At 39.3% G+C, this 19,604-nt stretch overlaps 1 protein-coding gene and 1 pseudogene across 3 annotated transcripts in view; both read right to left on the bottom strand.

Annotated features, from left to right (window-relative positions):
- Positions 1-19,604, bottom strand: part of TDRD7 (tudor domain containing 7) — a 103,624-nt gene that overhangs the window by 62,582 nt on the left and 21,438 nt on the right. For 2 of the 3 annotated variants that reach the window (XM_027549710.1, XM_027549709.1), the window contains exons 2-4: positions 13,960-14,172; positions 11,064-11,205; positions 9,932-10,145 (exon numbers count right to left, since the gene is read on the bottom strand). In XM_027549710.1, the coding sequence (XP_027405511.1) occupies positions 9,932-10,145; positions 11,064-11,205; positions 13,960-14,166 (563 nt within the window). In that variant the 5' untranslated portion in view covers positions 14,167-14,172. The remainder of the gene's footprint in view (positions 1-9,931; positions 10,146-11,063; positions 11,206-13,959; positions 14,173-19,604) is intronic. The other variant, XM_027549711.1, reaches the window with a different exon arrangement.
- Positions 5,793-7,377, bottom strand: LOC113897222 (annotated as a pseudogene).

Below are 19,604 nucleotides of genomic sequence, written 5' to 3'. Positions count from 1 at the left end.
ATATGTCCTCACTTTTGACTCCTCTTTCTATTTCACTGTTCAGTTCAGTTCAGTCGCTCAGTCGTGTCCGACTCTTTGCAACCCCATGAATCGCAGCACGCCAGGCCTCCCTGTCCATCACCAACTCCCGGAGTTCACTCAGGCTCACGTCCATCGAGTCAGTGATGCCATCCAGCCATCTCATCCTCTGTCGTCCCCTTCTCCTCCTGCCCCCAATTCCTCCCAGCATCAGAATCTTTTCCAATGAGTCAACTCTTCGCATGAGGTGGCCAAAGTACTGGAGTTTCAGCTTTAGCATCATTCCTTCCAAAGAAATCCCAGGGCTGATCTCCTTCAGAATGGACTGGTTGGATCTCCTTGCAGTCCAAGGGACTCTCAAGAGTCTTCTCCAACACCACAGTTCAAAAGCATCAATTCTTCGGTGCTCAGCCTTCTTCACAGTCCAACTGTCACATCCATACATGACCACAGGAAAAACCATAGCCTCGACTACATGGACCTTTGTTGGCAAAGTAATGTCTCTGCTTTTGAATATGCTATCTAGGTTGGTCATAACTTTCCTTCCAAGGAGTAAGCGTCTTTTAATTTCATGGCTGCAGTCACCATCTGCAGTGATTTTGGACCATAGTAAATTTAGATTGATACCTACAGTGCTAGAGAATATCAGTTACATTATTTTTCTAGAATCTTCCAGTTTGTTAACTGGCAGATATGAGTTCTTTAAGCATAATTTTTGAGAATGGGCTTCTGGGGTCCATATATTTCCTGCATTAGTAGACGAACATGCATGCATATGTGTACCAATTAATTTTTCTGGGAAGATCACATAGCTTTCATTAGCTTCTCAAAAGATATGGTGACTTTAAAAAGTTTAAACTCATAATAGTTTATACTACTTAAGATTACTCCTTAATATTTCATAAGTTTAGAAATAAAATCTTTTGCTATTATTCTATTTTGGTAAGAGCACCTTCTTTGATTTTATAGTTTGAAAGGCAGCCCATACCCTCTGCCACCAGATGGTATTTAGATTTCTCTTAGGTAACTTTCAATTTGTATTATATTCTTTTAAAAAAGGTTTGATGAAGATGTTTTACAACAACTTTAATAGCTTTAATTAAAATAGTCTGAAATACATCCATGCAAAGACAGACAACTGAGGGCAGGTATGCAGTTCTAGAAATCACTGTACAAGAATGAAGACATTCTGTGCATGCACGCTCAGTCGCTTCAGTCATGTTTGCCTTTGTGCAACACTATGGACTGCAGCCCACCAGGCTCCTGTGACCCTGGGATTCTCCAGGCAAGAACACTGGAGTGGGCTGCCATGGCCTCCTCCAGGAGATCCTCCTGGAGATCCTCCCAACACAGGGATCAAACCAGTGTCTCCTGCACTGCAGGTAGATTCTTCACCCACTGAGCCACCTGGGAAGCCCAGAAGACATTCTACACTATATGGAATTCAAAATTCTTACAGTGAAACGTAAAAAACAAAAGCATATACTATATTAATTCTCAAAACTAAAACTATATAGAAAGCTTTTGCTATCAATTTTAATCTTTTGTTTTGAAATATGGCAAAACCAATACAATATTGTAAAGTTAAAAAAATTAAATTAAATTAAAAAACAAACAAACAAACAAAAAGAAATATTTATAAATTCATGGGAATCTTCAAAAAAATGTATATAGAAGCCTCATGTACCCTTCACCCAATTTCCCCCAATGGCAATACCTTGCATAGTACAATATCAAAACCAAGCAGCTGACACTGGTATAATCCAGAGCATACTCAACTTTCACTTACATGTATGTGTGTATAATTCTACCACACACACAGGTGCATGTAGCCAGCACTACAATCAACATGCAGAACTACCCCATCACTACAAGGCTCCCTCTTGCATTGCCACATCCTTCCCCTTTCTCCAACCCTTGATCTTGGCAATCACTTCTCTGTTCTCTATCTCTAAAATTTTGTCATTTCAAGGATGTTGTATAGAGTCATACAGTATGTAACTTTTTGAGATTGCCTTCAACTCAGTACAATTCCCTTGAGATCCACTGATGTTGCGTATGTCCATAGTTCATCCCTTTATACCGTTGAGAAGTATATTCTGTAGTGTGGATGTATTAAGTTTGTTGAATCTTTCAACTTCTCAAGGACACCTGGGTTGTTTCTAGTTTGGGTCTATTATGAATAAAGTTACTAAGGACACCTGTGTACAGGTTTTTGTGTAAACTAAAGTTTTCATATCTCTGGGATAAATGTCTAGGAGTGGAATTTCTGTTTAGCTTTTTTTTTTTTTTTTTAAGGATTTCTAACTTATCCTCTATCTAACTTCTAACTTCTCCTCAACTATCTTCTAACATGGCTGTACAATTTTACATTCCCAAAAACAATGCTATGAGTGATCCATTTTCTCTGTATGCTTGCCAGATTCAGTGTTATATTTTTAAATTGAAGTATATTTGATTTGTAACTGTATTACTTTCAGAATGGTGATTTGATATTTTTGCAGATAATACTCCATTGTAAGTTATTACAAGATAATGGCTAATAAGATAATTCCCTGTGCTATAAGATAATTCCCTGTGCTATACAATGTTTTTCTAGGACTTTTATAGTTTCAGGTCTTAACATTTAGGTCTTTAAACCATTTTGAGTTTACTTTTGTACACAGTGTGAGAGAATGCTCTAATATCTTATTTTACATGTAGTTGTCCAGTTTTCCCAGTAACAACTTGTTAAAGAGCCAATCTTTTCTCCATTGTATATAGTTGCCTCCTCTGTCATAGGTTAACTGATCATAGGGGTGTGGGTTTATTTCTGGGCTCTCTATTCTGTTACATTGATCTGTGTCTGTTTTTGTGCCAGTAGCATGCTGCTTTCATTACTGTAGCTTTGTAGGATTGTCTGAAGTCTAGGAGGGTTATACTCCAGCTTTGCTCTTTTTTTCTCAAGATTGCTTCAGCAATTCAAAGTCTTTTATGGTTCAATATGAATTTTAGGATTATTTGTTCTAGTTCTGTGAAAAATGTTCTGGGTATTTTGATAAGGATTGCATTAAATCTGTAGATTGCTTTGGGCAGTACGGCTAGTTTAACAATATTAATTCTTCAAATCTAAGAGCACTTTGTCCATCTTTGTATCATCTTCAACTTTCATCATCAATGTTTTACAGTTTTCAGAGTATAGATATTTCACTTCCTTAGCTAGGTTTATTCCTAGTTATTTTAATTTTTGATGTCATTATAAATGCTATTGCTTTCTCATTCTCTGAAATTCCATTATTAGCATATAGAAATATAACAGATTTCTGTCTATTAATTTTGTACGCTGCAACCTTGCTGAATTCATTTATTATTTCTAGTAATTTTGGGGTGGAGACTTTTGGGTTTTCTCTATAAAGTATCATGTTATCTGCAAGAAGTGACAGTTTTACTTCCTCCCTTCCAATTTGGATACCTTCTACTTCTTTTTCTTTTCTGCAGTGGCTAAGACTTCCAATATTATGTTAAACAGAAGTGGAAAGAGTGGGCAGGCATTCTTGTCTTGTTCTTCAATTTAGTGGGAAGGGTTTTACCACTGAGTATGATTTGGGCTGTGGATTTGTCATAAACAGTCTTTATTATGCTGAGATAAGTTCCCTCTACACCCACTTTGATGACAGCTTTTAATCCTGAGTAGATACAGAATTTTATCAAATGTTTTTTCTGGGTCTATTGTGATGATCATGTAATTCTGAGCCTTCCGTTTGTTAATGTGGTGTATCACATTGATCTGCAAATGTTGAACCATCCCTATGACTCTGGAATAAATCCAACTTGATCATGGTATATGACCCTTTTTATATAGTCAGATTTGGTTTGCTAATATTTTGTTGTAGATTTTTGCATCTATATTCATCAAAGATATTGGTCTGTGATTTTCTTTCTCTCTGGCATCCCTGTCTGGTTTGGGTATTGAGATAATGGTAGCCCATGGAATGAATGTGGGAATGATCCCTCCTATTCAATTTTTTGGAATAGCTTGAGTAGAACAGATATTAGTTCTTATTTGGTAGGACTCCCCTTTGAAGCCATCTAGTCCTGGACTTTACTTCTAGCTTTTCTATTACAAATTCAATTTCACTTCTAGTAACCAGCCTGTTCAAACTGTCTTTTCTGCTTGTTTGTTTCAGTCTTGGCTGTTTGTATGTTTCTAGAAATTTGTCCATCTCTTCTGGTTTAGTTGCTAAGTGGCATCTGACTTTTGTGACCCCATGGACTGTAGCCTGCCAGGCTGCTCTGTCCATGGGATTCTCCAGGCAAGAATACCAGAGTGGGCTGCCATTTCCTTCTCCAGGGGATATTCCCAACCCAGGAATTGAACCCAGGTCTCCTGCACTGCAGGATGATTCTTTATTACTCAGCTATGGACTTCCCTCATAAGGGAAGTCCATCTCTTCTAGATTGTCCAATTCATGGGCACATAACTGTTCATAATATTCTCTATGATTGTTTTGTATCTCTGCAGTATCAGTTGTTATTTCTCCTCTTCAATTCTTACTTGGGTCCTCTTTTCTTCTTGGTGAGCCTGGCTAAAAGTTTATCAATTTTTAAATCTTTTTTAAAAACCAGCTCTTGGTCTCATTGATCTTTTCTATTGTTTTTATGATCTCTATTTTATTTCCTCTCTGATCTTTATTATTTCATTTTTCTGCTGACTTTGGACTTTGTTTGCTCTTCTTTTTCTAATTCTTTTAGGCAATAGGTTAGGTTTTTGAGGTTTTCTTTAATTGTTTCTTGTGAGAAGTCTCACTTCAGTTCAGTCATTCAGTCAGGTCCAACTCTTTGTGAACCCATGGACTGCAGCATGCCAGTCTTCCCTGTCCATCACCAACTCCCAGAGTTTACTCAAACTCATGTCCATTGAGTTGGTGATATATCAATATAGACATCAAGTCTATATCACTATAAACTTCCCTCTCAGAACAGTTTTTGACTCATCCCAACTTTGGAAAGTTATATGTCCATTTTCATTTGTCTCGAGATATTTTCTGATTTCCTCTGATTTCACTGTTGACCATTTTTTTTAAGTAGCATGCTGTTTACTCGCCACTGTTTGTTCTTTTCCCATTTTTCTTTCTGTAGTTGATTTCTAGTTTCATACCACTGTGCTCAGAAAAAATGCTTGATATAAATTCTTCCTCTTAAATTTGTTGAAGTTTGTTTTGTGACCTAGTATATGATCTATCCTGGAGAATGTCCTATGTGCACTTGAAAAGAATGTGTATTCTGCTGCTTTGGGATTAATGTCCTATAGATATCTATTAAATGAAAAGATGCTTGCCCTTCGGAAGGAAAACTATGACAAACCTAGATGGCATATTAAAAAGGAGAGACATCACTTTGCCAACAAAGGTCCACACAGTCAAAGCTATGGTTTTTCCAGTTGTTGTGTATGTGAGATTGGACCATAAAGAAGGCTAAGCACTGAAGAATCGATGGTTTCAAATTGTGGTGCTAGAGAAAATTCTTGAGAGTCCCTTGGAGAGCAAGGAGATCAAATCAGTCTATCCTAAAGAAAATCAACCCTGAATATTCACTGGCAGGCCTGTTGTTGAAGTTGAAGATCCAATACTTTGGCCACCTGATGTAAACAGCTGACTCACTGGAAAAGACCCTGATGCTGCAGAAGACTGAAGGCAAAAGGAGAAAAGGGCAGCAGAGGATGAGATGGTTAGATAGCATCACTAACTCAATAGACATGAATCTGAGCAAACTCTGGGAGACAGTGGAGGAGAGAGAAGCCTGGCGTGCTACAGTCCATGGGATTGCAAAAAGGTGGACAGAACTTAGCAACTGAACAAGATATCTATTAGGCTCATTTGGTCTGCTGTGTTAAGACCTCTGTTACCTTACTGATTTTGTCTGGATGACCTGTCCACTGATGTCAATGGGTATTAAGGTCCCCTATTATTACTGTATCACTATTTTTTATTTCAGCCATTCTGATAGGTGTGTCTCAATATAGGGTTTTTTTGACACATTATCTTATTACTATCTTATTATCTCATCTGCAATTAACAGCCTGTTCACACATAATCCAAGAACACTCAAATAATAAAGCAAATATAATCATATATTAAAGATTGGTCTTCAAACATCATAGCCAATGATGTCACAGTTGCCTACAATCTCACCAACATAAAACCACATCCACATCTCAGTGGTCACCACACCATTCAGTAGAGTTTCCTTAATTGGGAGCTGTTTGAAGCTACTTGTTTGAGCACTACTGATATTTTTTCCCCCGCTCTGAATAGCTGTAAGGATCTCAGCAGAGTTGGAGGAACCAGATCAACATTGGCATAGTGCCAAAAGGTGGCCAATCGAGGCTTTGAGTAAGCCACAGCAGTACTGGGACCTTCTCTATGAGGTTATGGACAAACTGGGTCATGGTTCTAGGATGGAAATCCCATGGCCCCAGCTGGCCAGCTGAATCTCAATGCAGCTTTAATTTACACTTTCCTAATAGCTAATGAAGCTGAACATATTTTTATGTGTTTTTATATTTAAAGTAATTACTGTTATATTAGGGCTTATGCCTGTACTTTCTGAAATTTCAAACCATTTTAGATTATTTCTGTTCTGTTGAGACAACTTCCTTTAGTCCCTCTTTAGGAGTAAGTCAGCTAATGACAAATTCTCCTAGTTTTATTTCATCTGAGAATATCTTCTTCATTTCCTTTTCATTTCTGGAGGATATAGAATTTTGATTGACAGGTTTTTTCCTTCACCACTAAAAATGTGCCATTTCTTTCCTTCATGATTTCTCCATGACTGTGAATGAAAAACCACTGTCATTAAAACTGGTATTCACCTATGGGTGATGTATCATTTCTCTCTGGCTATTTATAAGATATTTTCTTTGTCTTTAGTTTTCATAAGTTTCATTATTGGTGTGGGATTCTTTGAATTCATCCTCTCTGGGATTTCCTAAGCATCCTGAACCTGCAGATTTATGTCCTTAGCCAAATTTGAGAAGTTTCAGCTATTATGCCTTCAAATACACCTTCAATCTCACTCTTTGTTTTAAGGATCAAATACTAGATCTCTTCTTATTCTCCCTACAGGTCCCTAAGACTCTGCTAGATTGTTTTTTCCCCCCACAGAACTCTCAGTCTCAACTAGTTATTTTGTTTTCTTTTGTTTAAGTCTATTTACTCTGTTGTCCAGATTGGGTAATTTCTACGTTCTAGCTTCAAGTTCTTTGATTCTGTTCTCTGTCATATTCATTCTGCCATTGAGCTCATATACTGAATTTTTATTTTGGTCATTCCATTTGGTTCTTTTTTTCCCCTCTTTTTTATTTTTAAATTATGAAAGTATGATAACACATTTACAGGAGATTTGGAAAATACAGAACAAAGTTATATATAATTCCACTATATATTACTATTATTTTTAAGTAGATAAATTAAGATTTTTAGTTGGAGTTTCAATATCAAACTCTCAAAAATTAATAGAAGGAATATGCAGAAAAGTAGGGGCTTCCCTTGTGGCTCAATGGGAAAAGAATCTGCCTGCCAAAGCAAAAGACACAGATTTCCTTCTCTGTTCTGGGAAGATTCCACGTGCCACGGAACAACTAAGCCCGTGTGCCACAACTACTGAATCTGTGCTCTAGCTCCCATGAGCAGCAACTACTGAGTCCATGTACTGCAACTAAGGAAGCCTGTAAGTCCTAGAGCCCATGCTCCACAAGAGAAGTTTCTACAATGAAAAGCCCGCAAACCACAACTAGAGAGTAGCCCCTGTTCTCTGCAACTAGAGAAAAAGCCTGCATAGCAATGAAGACCCTGCACAGCCAAAAATAAACAAATAAAATTATTTTTTAAAATATACAGAAAAGTAAGATATAGTAGACTTGAAAAGCACCATGAATATTTGGTTCTTTTTTGTATGTTCTCTTTCTTTGGTGAATTTTCTGTTGTTTTTTTTTTCCAAAAAGATTTGCAATTGCAAATTAAAGCATTTTTACAACAGCTGCTTTAAAATCATTGTCAGATAATTCCATCCTCTGATTCAAGATAATGCTGATGTCTGTTGATTGTTTTTTTCTCATTCAAGTTGTCATTTCCCTGGTTCTTTGTATAATGATTGATTTTTTTCATTGTAACCTGGATATCTGAACACATATTAGGAGACTCTGGATCCTATTTAAATGTCTGATTTTAGCAGGTAGTTATTCTGTTTAGGTTCATCATATACCTCCTGGCCCACTTTTGTAGGCTGTGGTTCCAATAAAAATTTAGTTTTCAGAGCCCTTATGGTACCATTCTGGTCTGGTACACTCACCTGTTGCTGATGGAGCTCCTGTTTACTGCTGGAGTTCCTGTTTGATTTCTGTAGGTGCTGCCCATAGAAGAGGAACACACTTCCCTAGGCCTAGTGCTGCTAGGTGGGAGGGTGGGAAAATGATATGCAGCAGGTCAGACAGCACTAACTTGGGCCCTCTGTAAGGGCTGCTTGGTGTGGCAAGGTCCTCTACTCAATCACTGCTGGTGCTACCTGCAGGAATGGAAGGCTTTTATCTAGGCCACACAGTGCCACTAGATGAGAAGTAGGATACCAGACCATGGGGTAGAGAGTGCTCCTCTGGGCCCACAATCCAGGATGCCTGGTTTTGCTGTCATCTTATAAATTCAATTCAAAATCTTGAAATTTAGGCCTAGAACCAGCAGAGACAATGGTACCTCAGTCACCAAAGTCACCAACCGTGCTTTGGGTCAAGATTCAAGTCAATTTTCTAGACTTTATAACAAAATTTATAATAACTAATCATAAACACATTAAATATATACCATTATGAAAAATATTTAAAGGTTGCTTTATTAAAAAATACTAAAATATAAAAAACTAGTACCCTTTTGCCTACTTAAAAATATTCTTTCTTTCTAAATATTCTACTGTGGGGGAGAGAACTTAGCGGGAGGGGAACTATCTTTTATACAAAATGGAATCTTTGAGCATTGATTTAAAGAAAAATGATACAAAAAAATTTGTTTTGTACAGGTACAAATAAGATGGAAGAATGTGACACTGACTCATCTACACCAGGAGATGGCAAGCTTTTGATGTGACGGGTCTAACAGTATATATTTTAGGCTTTGCAGGCCATACTGTCTATGCACAACTACTCAACTCTGCAGTTGTATAAAAGCAACCACAGAGACTATATAAACATAGGAATGTAGCTGTGTTCCAATAAAACTTGATTTATAAAAACAGTCAATGGGCCAGATTTGGTCCATATATTGTAGTTTGCTCACCTGAATTACCTCATGAAACCACAAAATTCAGACCCAGAAAAGAACTTTGAGATCACCGAGTTAACATTTTTATTGGGCAAATGAGGATACCACAGCCCCAGTAGATGAAATAATTTCAGTTATTTCACCTGGCCAATGAATGGCAGCATCCAAACAAAAACTTTAAGGCTGTGGTATTATTTCCAGTTCAGTATTGTGATGCATGGATGTGTAATGTTACTGTATTATGGATATGATTATTGGAACACAGTAGAGCATACAAATCAATGAGATTTTATTTAAAACTTACAAAATTAATTGGAAGAAAGATCTTCAGCCAAACTAAGTTATGCTGAAGTAGCATCTCAGAACAATTTGTGAGATCTTCTAAAATGAACGTTACAAGCAGAGACTACTAATGACGCACAACAAATACAAAATGGAGATATTCAGAAAATGATGTTTAGGCAGCCAAGAAAAGTGGAGTAACTAGTAATGAGGCATTTCTCTACTCATCTCTGTGTACGTTACACAGAACAAAGTATTTCCTTCTTCACCTGTACACACATGTTTAAGACTTATTATCCTAGGTTCACTACCCTTCTCCTTTTAGCTAGACAAAGCCCAAATACCTGTTGTTGGTAGACATGGTCATATGACTCTGCACCGGAACATCTTTGAATACTTCATTTCCAATAGTTGTTTGTAATGTGTAAGGCAGCACTTCAGCATCAGATTTAACTCCAAGAGAGATTCCTTTGTTTCTTAATAGTGTTGAATTAGGTTTTTTGCTGACAGAAAAATCTGAAGAAAATCCTGGTTGTCTGAGGGTTGCTTTTGGTTTTCCTATGAAGTCAGGCATACATAATGCAATCAATTAGCTTTCTAAAACCCTGGTTTCATAATGTCACTCCCTTGCCCAGATGTTTTCTGTTGGTCTCTATGCTCAGAACAGTTTGTAAGAGTATGAGGAGGTGGCCATTAGAGGGTCGGTCAGCAGGGGAAGAGCAGATTGGTGTATATTTAGCAGATGAGCTTCTCGAAATGTGGCTTCATCTGCTAGGCAAGCTTGTTACTTTTCCTCCACTCACCAACTAACTTGGTGGCAGTCACCTCACATTCTTACAAATGCAGCACACTCAGCGGTATCTTAGTCCTCCCATTGCTTCTCCACCAATTTGAATTCTTCCAATAGTTAGGGGTCTGGTTTCAAGTCTCCCCCTTGCCATGAAGCTCTCCACTGCCATTCTCAACAAGGATTGAGCTTTTGCCTAAAATGCTCATTGTGGTATTCAGCATCTACTCTTTTATACTATCATTAAACTATTTCTTGAGAATTTAATTTTAGAAATGATTATTTTATAAGCTCCTTGAGATAAATGATCAGTAAATACAGGCTGAGTTCCCTACATCTTTATGTACTATATAATTCATGTTTTTCTGAAAACAGAGGATTTATAGTAAAAGATATGATTTCCTAAATAAGACATTAACTCAGTTGGTTCATCCAACATTCTATATGAGGCTTTCCCCTCAAAAAAGAGCAAAACCACAATTTGCCATAGGAAATTATGCTGAGTTACTTCACTTAATAAGTCATGCTTATCATGTTCACTTAAATTCAAATGGACTAGCTTCAGGATTTCTCCCTTGACATATGAATGTTAACAAACATACGTGTTTATCATAAATACAAGCAATATTTTCATATGACGATGTATTCATAAACAGGCTTTACAATTTTAGCATGTGAAAAGATCTTACCTTCTAGAAAAAATGGCATGGTTTTCTTTACTCTCATCTGACAATTAACTTGCCGACCAGTTTTCCTTTTAGAACTCCTCTGTCGAGCCACAAGCTGAGCAATTCTTGCAGTTTCTGTGCAGGCCACGGCATAGCAGGTTACCTAATTATGAGAGGTAAGGGAGAGGAGAAACATTTCTCAGATTCACTGGTAACCAGAGGCTGACTTTTCAAAGTGTATCTTTGTGAGTTTACATGTCCCAAATCAAGCTGTATGCAAATATTCATGTCTCTCTCTTTCATAATGTTAGAGCTAAATTATATTTTCTGCAAGAGAAACCAAGCATAGTCCAGCACACTGAATAATCATTTTTCCTTAAACTGAAAAGTTCACTTATTTCTTAAACATGTTTTTATTAAGCATCAAAAATGTGCTAGGTATATAGGCTTAACAAATGAACCAAAAGAAACCTGTGATTTGTATATATTATCTCATATACTCTGTGAGATTTATTTTATTCCCATTTTATACATGGGAAAACAGGATCAGGAAAGTTAAGCAAACTTCTCAAGCCATGCAGCGAGGCTATCTCTCTGAATTCAAAGTACATACTTGTAACTGCTATTTGTACTACCTCCAAGAGACCACTAAATTCTAGTCTTGCCAATGAAATGGATTACCTGAGTGACTTAGGGCAAATCAGTTTACTTCAAAAACCCCAGTACTATCAGTTACAAAACAGGGAATAGCTTAGATCTGAGGTTTTCAAACTGTTCAGTGGAGTCATAGGATTCCATGGAGGTGCCTCAGGGGTGTGAGGGCAAGACAGGGCAAGCAAAGGCCCTGGAGCCTCTGGCATCTACTTAAAATACAGTAGCTCAGCTTTTTATATTAAAAAAAGAGATAGGATATACAGGATATTTGAAAAAGGATTTGAAAACAGAATGTAGACTGCTAAGGTTAGATGATCTCTAGAGCCCCATCTAGTGGGGCTTTAATTTTAAATTGAAATTAAGACAGGAAAGCAATGAGGCCTTACTCCACAGCCAAAACATGCTCGTAATCTTTGGTCCGGTATTTCTATTCCTGAAAATATAAGAATACAATTCAAAAGAAGAAAAATTACCTACCTAAATATGTGCATTAGGGGTTACTGTAATAGTCAAAACCTGGAAACATTAAAAATGTCCCAAAAAGAAGAATAAAGAGTTGAGTAATTTATAGCACAGTAACTATATGAAACACTATTAAATTACTAATTCATTCAGACATTTGATCATTTATACATTCAACACATATTTATTAAGCACCAAAAGTCAGGGCCAACAAAATAAAACAAAACAAAAAACCAATCCCTTATCCATAAGAAACTTATGAAGGAAAGAGAGGCAAAGAGACTAAACAGAAAACATTATGTCAAGCGTTATACTGAATGTATTATAAGAGGCCAAGCAGACAGAAAGGAGGGCTTAAATCTTTCTGGGATAACCAGGGACACTGAAGAAAGTTTTACTATTAATGTAATATTTGATAATTTATACCTTTTCCTTATATAAACTGTATTACAGATTAGGTAAACCTTTGCTGTGTGCTGTGCTGTGTTTGGTCGCTTCAGTCATGTCCAACTCTTTGTGACCCCATGGGCTGTAGCCTCCCAAGCTCCTCGGTCCATGGGATTCTCCAGGAAACAATACTAGGGTGGGTTGCCGTGCCTTCCTCCAGGGGATCCCCCTAATCCAGGGATCAAATCCAGGTCTCCTGCATTGCAGGTTGATTCTTTACTGTCTGAGCCACCAAGGAAGGCAGCTCTCCTAACCCTGGGCCCCTTTTCTCCTCTACCCAATGCCTCTCTGACCCACCCCCTCACCAGAGGAACAACTATTCTAATTTTTTGTGAGAAATACCCCAGACTTGTCCTACATATTTACATATGAAACATACCCCCAGAATATACTGATTTTGGTGGGGTGGACACCTTTCTGTCTTGGGTGGTAGTTTGTCCAATCTTTCATACTGTATATTGGGCAGACAACAAGAAGCAAAACTACTGAGTCATAGGGGATATGTAATAAAAAAATTTTACTTGCTACCACTCAATTGCCCATGTTACATATAAAACATGATTCCAGAGGAACTAGAAGATTTAAAATTGTAGGATAATCACTATTACTAAAGTAAAGGTGAGAACAGGCTAGGGACAGAAGGGACTAAAGACAGGGAGAACAGTAGGGAAAGCCCTGTAATAACCAAAAGTGCTGAATGATCAAGTAGAGGCTTGACTAGGATCAAGACAGTAGGAACAGATAGGGGTCAGGTCAGATGATCAGAGGTTTAAAGTATCTATTGGATTCAGTAATCAGGAGGTCACTAGTAACCTAGGCCAAACAGCTGTGGCAGGCCTATAATGAGTGGTATGATATTTAGGCAGTTAAGGTCTCTAATACAGTTATTTTGTGTGGACACTGAGACTGAGTAAACTTGAAAATTTTTAACTTAATATGGTTAAAATCCTATTTTTATAACAAAGAATTTGAGGGTAAAATAAAAGACATGAGAATCTAGGCTGTGCTTTGGATGCAATTCTTTATCACTACTAACCTTGGCTTCCCTGATAGCTCAGTTGGTAAAGAATTCGCCTGCAATGCAGGAGATCCCGGTTCAATTCCTGGGTTGGGAAGATCTGCTGGGGAAGGGATAGGCTACCCACTCCAGTATTCTGGCCTAGAGAATTCTATGGACTGTATAGTCCATGGGGGTCGCAAAGAATTGGACATGAGTCTTTCACGTCACTTCACTTCTTCACTAATCTTGGCTAGTGCTTTTCACTTTGACTTCCATCCTAACTAAGAGACTGGAAGTACCAGACAGGCAATTAAGAATTGGCTTGCCTCTTTTGAAACACAGTTACCTTCTTACCTCTCCAGACCTACTAGTCTCTATCCTGACAACTGCTGGCACACTTCTCAGATAGGCTTCTAGTGTAGGATAGCCCAATTGCTTGAAAGGGATCCAGTCTCCAGTTAGGGATCTGTACTCTCCTTGGAGCCGGGGTAATGCTATTCCATTCTTATGAGACTGCAGAACAGCCCGTAGCATTTTTGAAACCAGATCTGCTTCCAGCATCTTCACCTATGAGAACATGGTAAAAGGTTACTATAATGATGCATTAGGCTGTGAATTCAAATGTATTTTCAGAGTTTTCACTTGTTTGTATATTTCATAAACTGCTACTGAATACTTTATGTACTATTACAATACAGGGAAATAACTGTTATGATACAGAAAAGCATGGAATACTATGAGAAAACAAGGGAAGTCAGAAAGGCATAAAGACTAGCCTGGGGAAAGGAAGATATCAAGGAATGTCTCCCAGATGAGAGGAGGTCTGATGGAGTTCTAAAGGACAAGGTGCAATCAGCCAGGCAAGGAAGAAAAGGATGTGTGGAGGCTGGGGTCAGGGATGGGGAAAGGTATCACCCCCAAGTAGAGGGAAGAGAAAATTTAAAAGGCACAGAGGTGAGAGAAGTACATGGTTGGTTCTGAGAACTCTAGGCAGTTGAGTGGTGGGACATGAATGAATAAAGACTCTAAGCTAAGGATTGAAAGACGGAAATGCGAGAAGTGAGAAGAGGCAGACCCAGAAGAGACTACTTACTATATTATGCTAGCATGTTTGCATTTTTGCCAAAATTAACGTGAGACCCTTGGAGGGATTTTAAATAGCAGAATAAAATGATCAACTTTGCATTTTAAGATCACTCTTTAGTATCAAGGAAAATAAACTAGAAGGCGAAAGATAAGTGAGTTGTAAGAATTGAAGATATGGAAGATCTGAAAATAGGGCCTTGGAATGCTGATAGAAAAAATCAGTATCAGAGCTAATCAGGAAGTGGGATTAACAGGAACTGATTAACTGAATTATAAGGGAAGCCTCCAAATTTCTAGCTTAGAAGCATGGTGGATAGTAATGGGAAGAGACAAGTCTGCAGGAGAGGAAGGGAGTGAAATAATTTTGGACATATAGAAGTTGGGATGCCTTTAGGGCAGCCATGTAGCTATATTCACTAGAAACTCAGGTTACAAGTCTGAGCTGCTTATAGATTTGTTGGTCTTCAGCATATATGTGGTATTTGGTGTTCAAGGAGTCAAAAATAAGGTTAAGGATGGACTCCTGTGGAAGGCTGTCATTTAAGAGATGGGCAGAGAAGGAAGTATCCATAAAAGGCCTTGAGAGGGGGCAGTCCCAAGATGGCAGAGGAAGAGGATGGGGAGACCATTTTCTCCCCCACAAATTCATCAAAAGATCACCTGAATGCTGAGAAACTTCCACAAAACAACTTCTGAACGCTGGTGGAGGACACCAGGCACCCAGAAAGGCAGCCTGTTCTCTTTGAAAGGAGGTAGGACAAAATATAAAAGATAAAAAGAGAGACAAAAGAGTTAGGGACCGAGACCTGTCCTGGGGAGAGAGTCATGAAGGAGAGAAGTTTCCAAACAGCAGGAAACCAGCAGGTCTGTGAGGAGTTTTGGAATCTCAGAGGGCAACATAACTGGGAGGGAAAAAAAAAAAAACCCACAGAATACACACCTAACCACAACTCCCAGAGGAGAAGTAGCCCAGATGCTCACGTCTGTGCTGGACAGGGAGGCATGGGCTGCATGCTTAGGGTAAGGACAGGGCCTGAATGCCCTGAGAATAATCTGAAGGAGCTAACCTGAGATAGCAACTCAAACTGTGGGATAGCCAGAGAGAGAAACAAAAAGAGAACTTTCCCACGAAAGGCTCTAACCTAACCCGCAGCTTGGCCCGCTCACAGAACAAAGGATTGAGCCAACACCAAAGGAGAGCTAGCTGGCTGCGTACAGGCCCCACCCCACCACCAGAGGCAGAGAGGCAGGTGTGTGACAGCCAGAGCTGGAAGACAAGGGACAATCTCGGCCCCAGAGACAGGCATCCTCCACCGAACTGTGAGCAGGCTCCCAGCTGCTAACCACATCTTCCTGGGATCCTAAACGGTTGACATCTGCCAGGAGGGTCACAGCCTGAGATCGGCTCCCCAGAGGAGACACATAGCACACCTGACACAATGTTCTCGCGGCTCACCTGGGAAACCGAGCGGTCAACTGAGCGGCCAGGACCAGGGTGGTGACTAAGACACACGGCCCACCTAGGACAGTGCACTCGCCAAGCACCTGGTCACCTGAGCTGCTTGGACCTGGAAAGGGCACAAAACGCATGCCCAACCAAGTCTGTGCCCTTGCGGAGTACCCGAGAACCTGAACCTGAGCAGCTGACACCTGGGAAGTGCATGAAATGCAGGGCCCGCATTGGACAGTACCCTGCAGAGCAACCTGGGATCTGAGCAGTGTAGACCCAGAAAGCACACGCTGCCCTGAGCTGGGGCAAACCCAGTGTGGTCCATACACTGCGAGCACTCCCCACACACGCCACTGATATCTGTTTGCAGTGTTCCTCCCTCCCCACAACACAACTGAACAAGTGAGCCTAAGTAAGTGACCACCTTCACCCCCTTGTGTCAGGGGGGAAATGAGATACTGAAGAGACCTGCAAGCAGAGGAAGCCACAATAAACTAAGAAGATGGAAAAGCTCTGGGAGTGACAGGTGCAACAGATTAAAACCCTGTAGTTAACACTGACTAAGCACTGGAAGAGGCCTATAGATCTTGAGAAGAAGTACTAGCTGGAACAAGGAACTATCTGAAACTGAACTGACCCCACACTGCCCACAAAAGCTCCAGAGAAATTCCTAAATATATTTTTACTATTATCATTTTTTTAATATTTTTAAGTTCTTTATTACTCCTTTTATTTTCATTTTAATAACCTACTATTACCTTGCAAAAAAAAGACCCTGTTTTTAAAACAAATTTCATACATATTTTTTATAATTTTTGATTTTGTTTTGTATTTCTAATATTGTATTTTTGAGAGTCTAACCTCTACTCTAGATTGTTAAACTTTGCTTTTTTGTATTTGTTATCAATTTTGTACCTTTAAGAATCTAATGTTTAGTATCTATTTTCACTTATGGGTGTGCTTACTGGCTAGATTGCTCTTTCCCCTTTTGACTCTCAGTTTTCTTCCCCAGGACACCTCTATCTCCTCCCTCCTCTCTGGGTGTACCAGGCTGTGGAGAACACTGAGGGAAATGATTACTGACTAGATTGGTCTCTCCTCTTCTGACTCTCCCTCTTCTCCTCCTGGTTACGCTCCCTCTCTCCTCCTTCGTCTCTTCTCCATGTAACTCTGTGAACCTCTTTGGGTGTCCCTTACTGTGGAGAATTTTTTCACCGTTAACCTAGATGTTTTCTCATCTGTGCTGTATGGATGGACAAGTTTTGAGGTTCCTGTAAGAATAAGACCAAAAGCCAGAGGCGGGAGGCTTAAATCCAAAACTTGAGAACACCAGAGAACTCCTCATTCCAGAGAACATTAATAGACAAGAACTCATCCAAAAGCCTTCCTACCTACACTGAAACCAAGCTCCACCCAAGAGCCAACAAATTCCAGAGCAAGACATACCACGTTAATTCTCCAGCAATGCAGGAACACAAGCCTGAGAGTTAAAATACAGGCTTCCCAAAGCCATGCTAAACCCACAGACACCCAAAAACTCATTACTGGACACTTCATTGCACTTCAGAGAAAAGAGATCCAGCTCCACCCACCAGAAAACAGACGCAAGCTCCCCTAACCAGGAAACCTTGACAAGCCATTAGTCCAACCCCACCCACAGGGAGCAAGCTCCATAATAAACAGGAACCACAAACTTCCAGCCTACAGATATGCCACCCCAAACACAGCAATTTAAACAAAATGAAAAGGCAGAGAAATGCTCAGCAGGTAAGGGAACATGATAAATGCCCACCAAACCAAACAAAAGAGGAAGAGATAGGGAGTCTACCTGACAAAGAATTCACAATAACGATAGTAAAGATGATCCCAAATCTTGAAAAGAAAATGGAGTTACAGATAAACAGACTAGAGACAAGGATTGAGAAGATGCAAGGAATGTTTAACAAGGACCAGAAGAAATTATTGCCAAATTCAGACTTAAACTGAAGAAAGTAGGGAAAACCACTAGACCATTCAGGTATGACCTGAATCAAATTCCTTATGATTATACAGTGGAATTGAGAAATAGATTTAAGGGACTAGATCTGATAAGAGTGCCTGATGAACTATGGACGGAGGTTCATGACACTGTACAGGAGACAGGGATCAAGACCATGCCCATGGAAAAGAAATGCAAAAAAGCAAAATGGCTGTCTGAGAAGGCCTTACAAATAGCTGTGAAAAGAAGAGAAGTGAAAAGCAAAGGAGAAAAGGAAAGATATAAGCATCTGAATGCAGAGTTCCAAAGAATAGCAAGGAGATAAGAAAGCCTTCCTCAGCAATCAAGGCAAAGAAATAGAGGAAAACAACAGACTGGGAAAGACTAGAGATCTCTTCAAGAAAATTAGAGATACCAAGGCAACATTTCATGCAAAGATGGGCTTGATAAAGGACAGAAATGGTATGGACCTAACAGAAGCAGAAGATATGAAGAAGAGGTGGCAAGAATATACAGAAGAACTGTACAAAAAAGATCTTCAGGACCCAGATAATCACGATGGTGTGATCATTCACCTAGAGCCAGACAACCTGGAATGTGAAGTCAAGAGGGCCTTAGAAAGCATCAGTAAAAAAAGCAAAAAGTCTAGTGTCAACTGGTGTTTTCCCTCGTGATGTTTACAGATCGCTGTCTGCTGCCCGGCCAGAACCCACTCAGTGACAAACGAACAGAGCCGGGTTCTTGCCACTCAAGTCCCAGGGGCGCGGAGCGAGCTCACAGCCCTCCTATGCCCGGCATCCAGCGGCCTCTCCATCAACCACTCTGCCTTGGTTTTTTTGTTTGTTTGATTTTCCCCCCCATTTTTCTGGCTTGATTTTGCACTTTTCTCCCCTGGGGACCCCGATATCTTGACTTTGTTGCCAAAAACAAGCCCATCAGGACCTTCTCCCCCTTCTTCCCATTTCTCCTTCCCACTTCCCTCCTGGTTCTGGTCAGTTCAGAGGATTTAACAATCACAAGTGTCCTGCAAAAATGCCTGAACGTTTTTCCTAGACCCCTGTGTATTTTCTTTTCTTTTTTCCAAAAAACTTAGACAAACAAAAGACTAAAAGGATGTGTACAGCTGCCCCTGTTTTCAGGTATTCTGTTTGAGAACATTTTAGCTGTTGATGTTCACGCGTGACATCAGTTCCGGCAAGATAGGTTTCTGTATTTATATATTAAAATCCAAAACAAAAAAAAAAAACCTTATAAAATGTTTAAAAAAATGTTCAAAGCTGGGGGAAAAGGCTTTCTTCATTAGTCAAGGTGTTTTGATATGGTATTAAAATAATGTCTAATAAAAAAAAAAAAAAGAAAGCATCACTATGAACAAAGCTAGTGGAGGTGATGGAATTCCAGCTATTTCAAATCCTGAAAGATGATGCTGTGCAAGTGCTACACTCAATATGCCAGCAAATTTGGAAAACTCAGCAGTGGCCACAG

Source organism: Bos indicus x Bos taurus, chromosome 8 (assembly GCF_003369695.1).
Source record: "Bos indicus x Bos taurus breed Angus x Brahman F1 hybrid chromosome 8, Bos_hybrid_MaternalHap_v2.0, whole genome shotgun sequence".
NCBI lineage: Eukaryota > Metazoa > Chordata > Mammalia > Artiodactyla > Bovidae > Bos > Bos indicus x Bos taurus.
The sequence above is the reverse complement of the archived record's forward strand: the minus strand, read 5'-3'. Positions and strand labels throughout refer to the sequence as shown.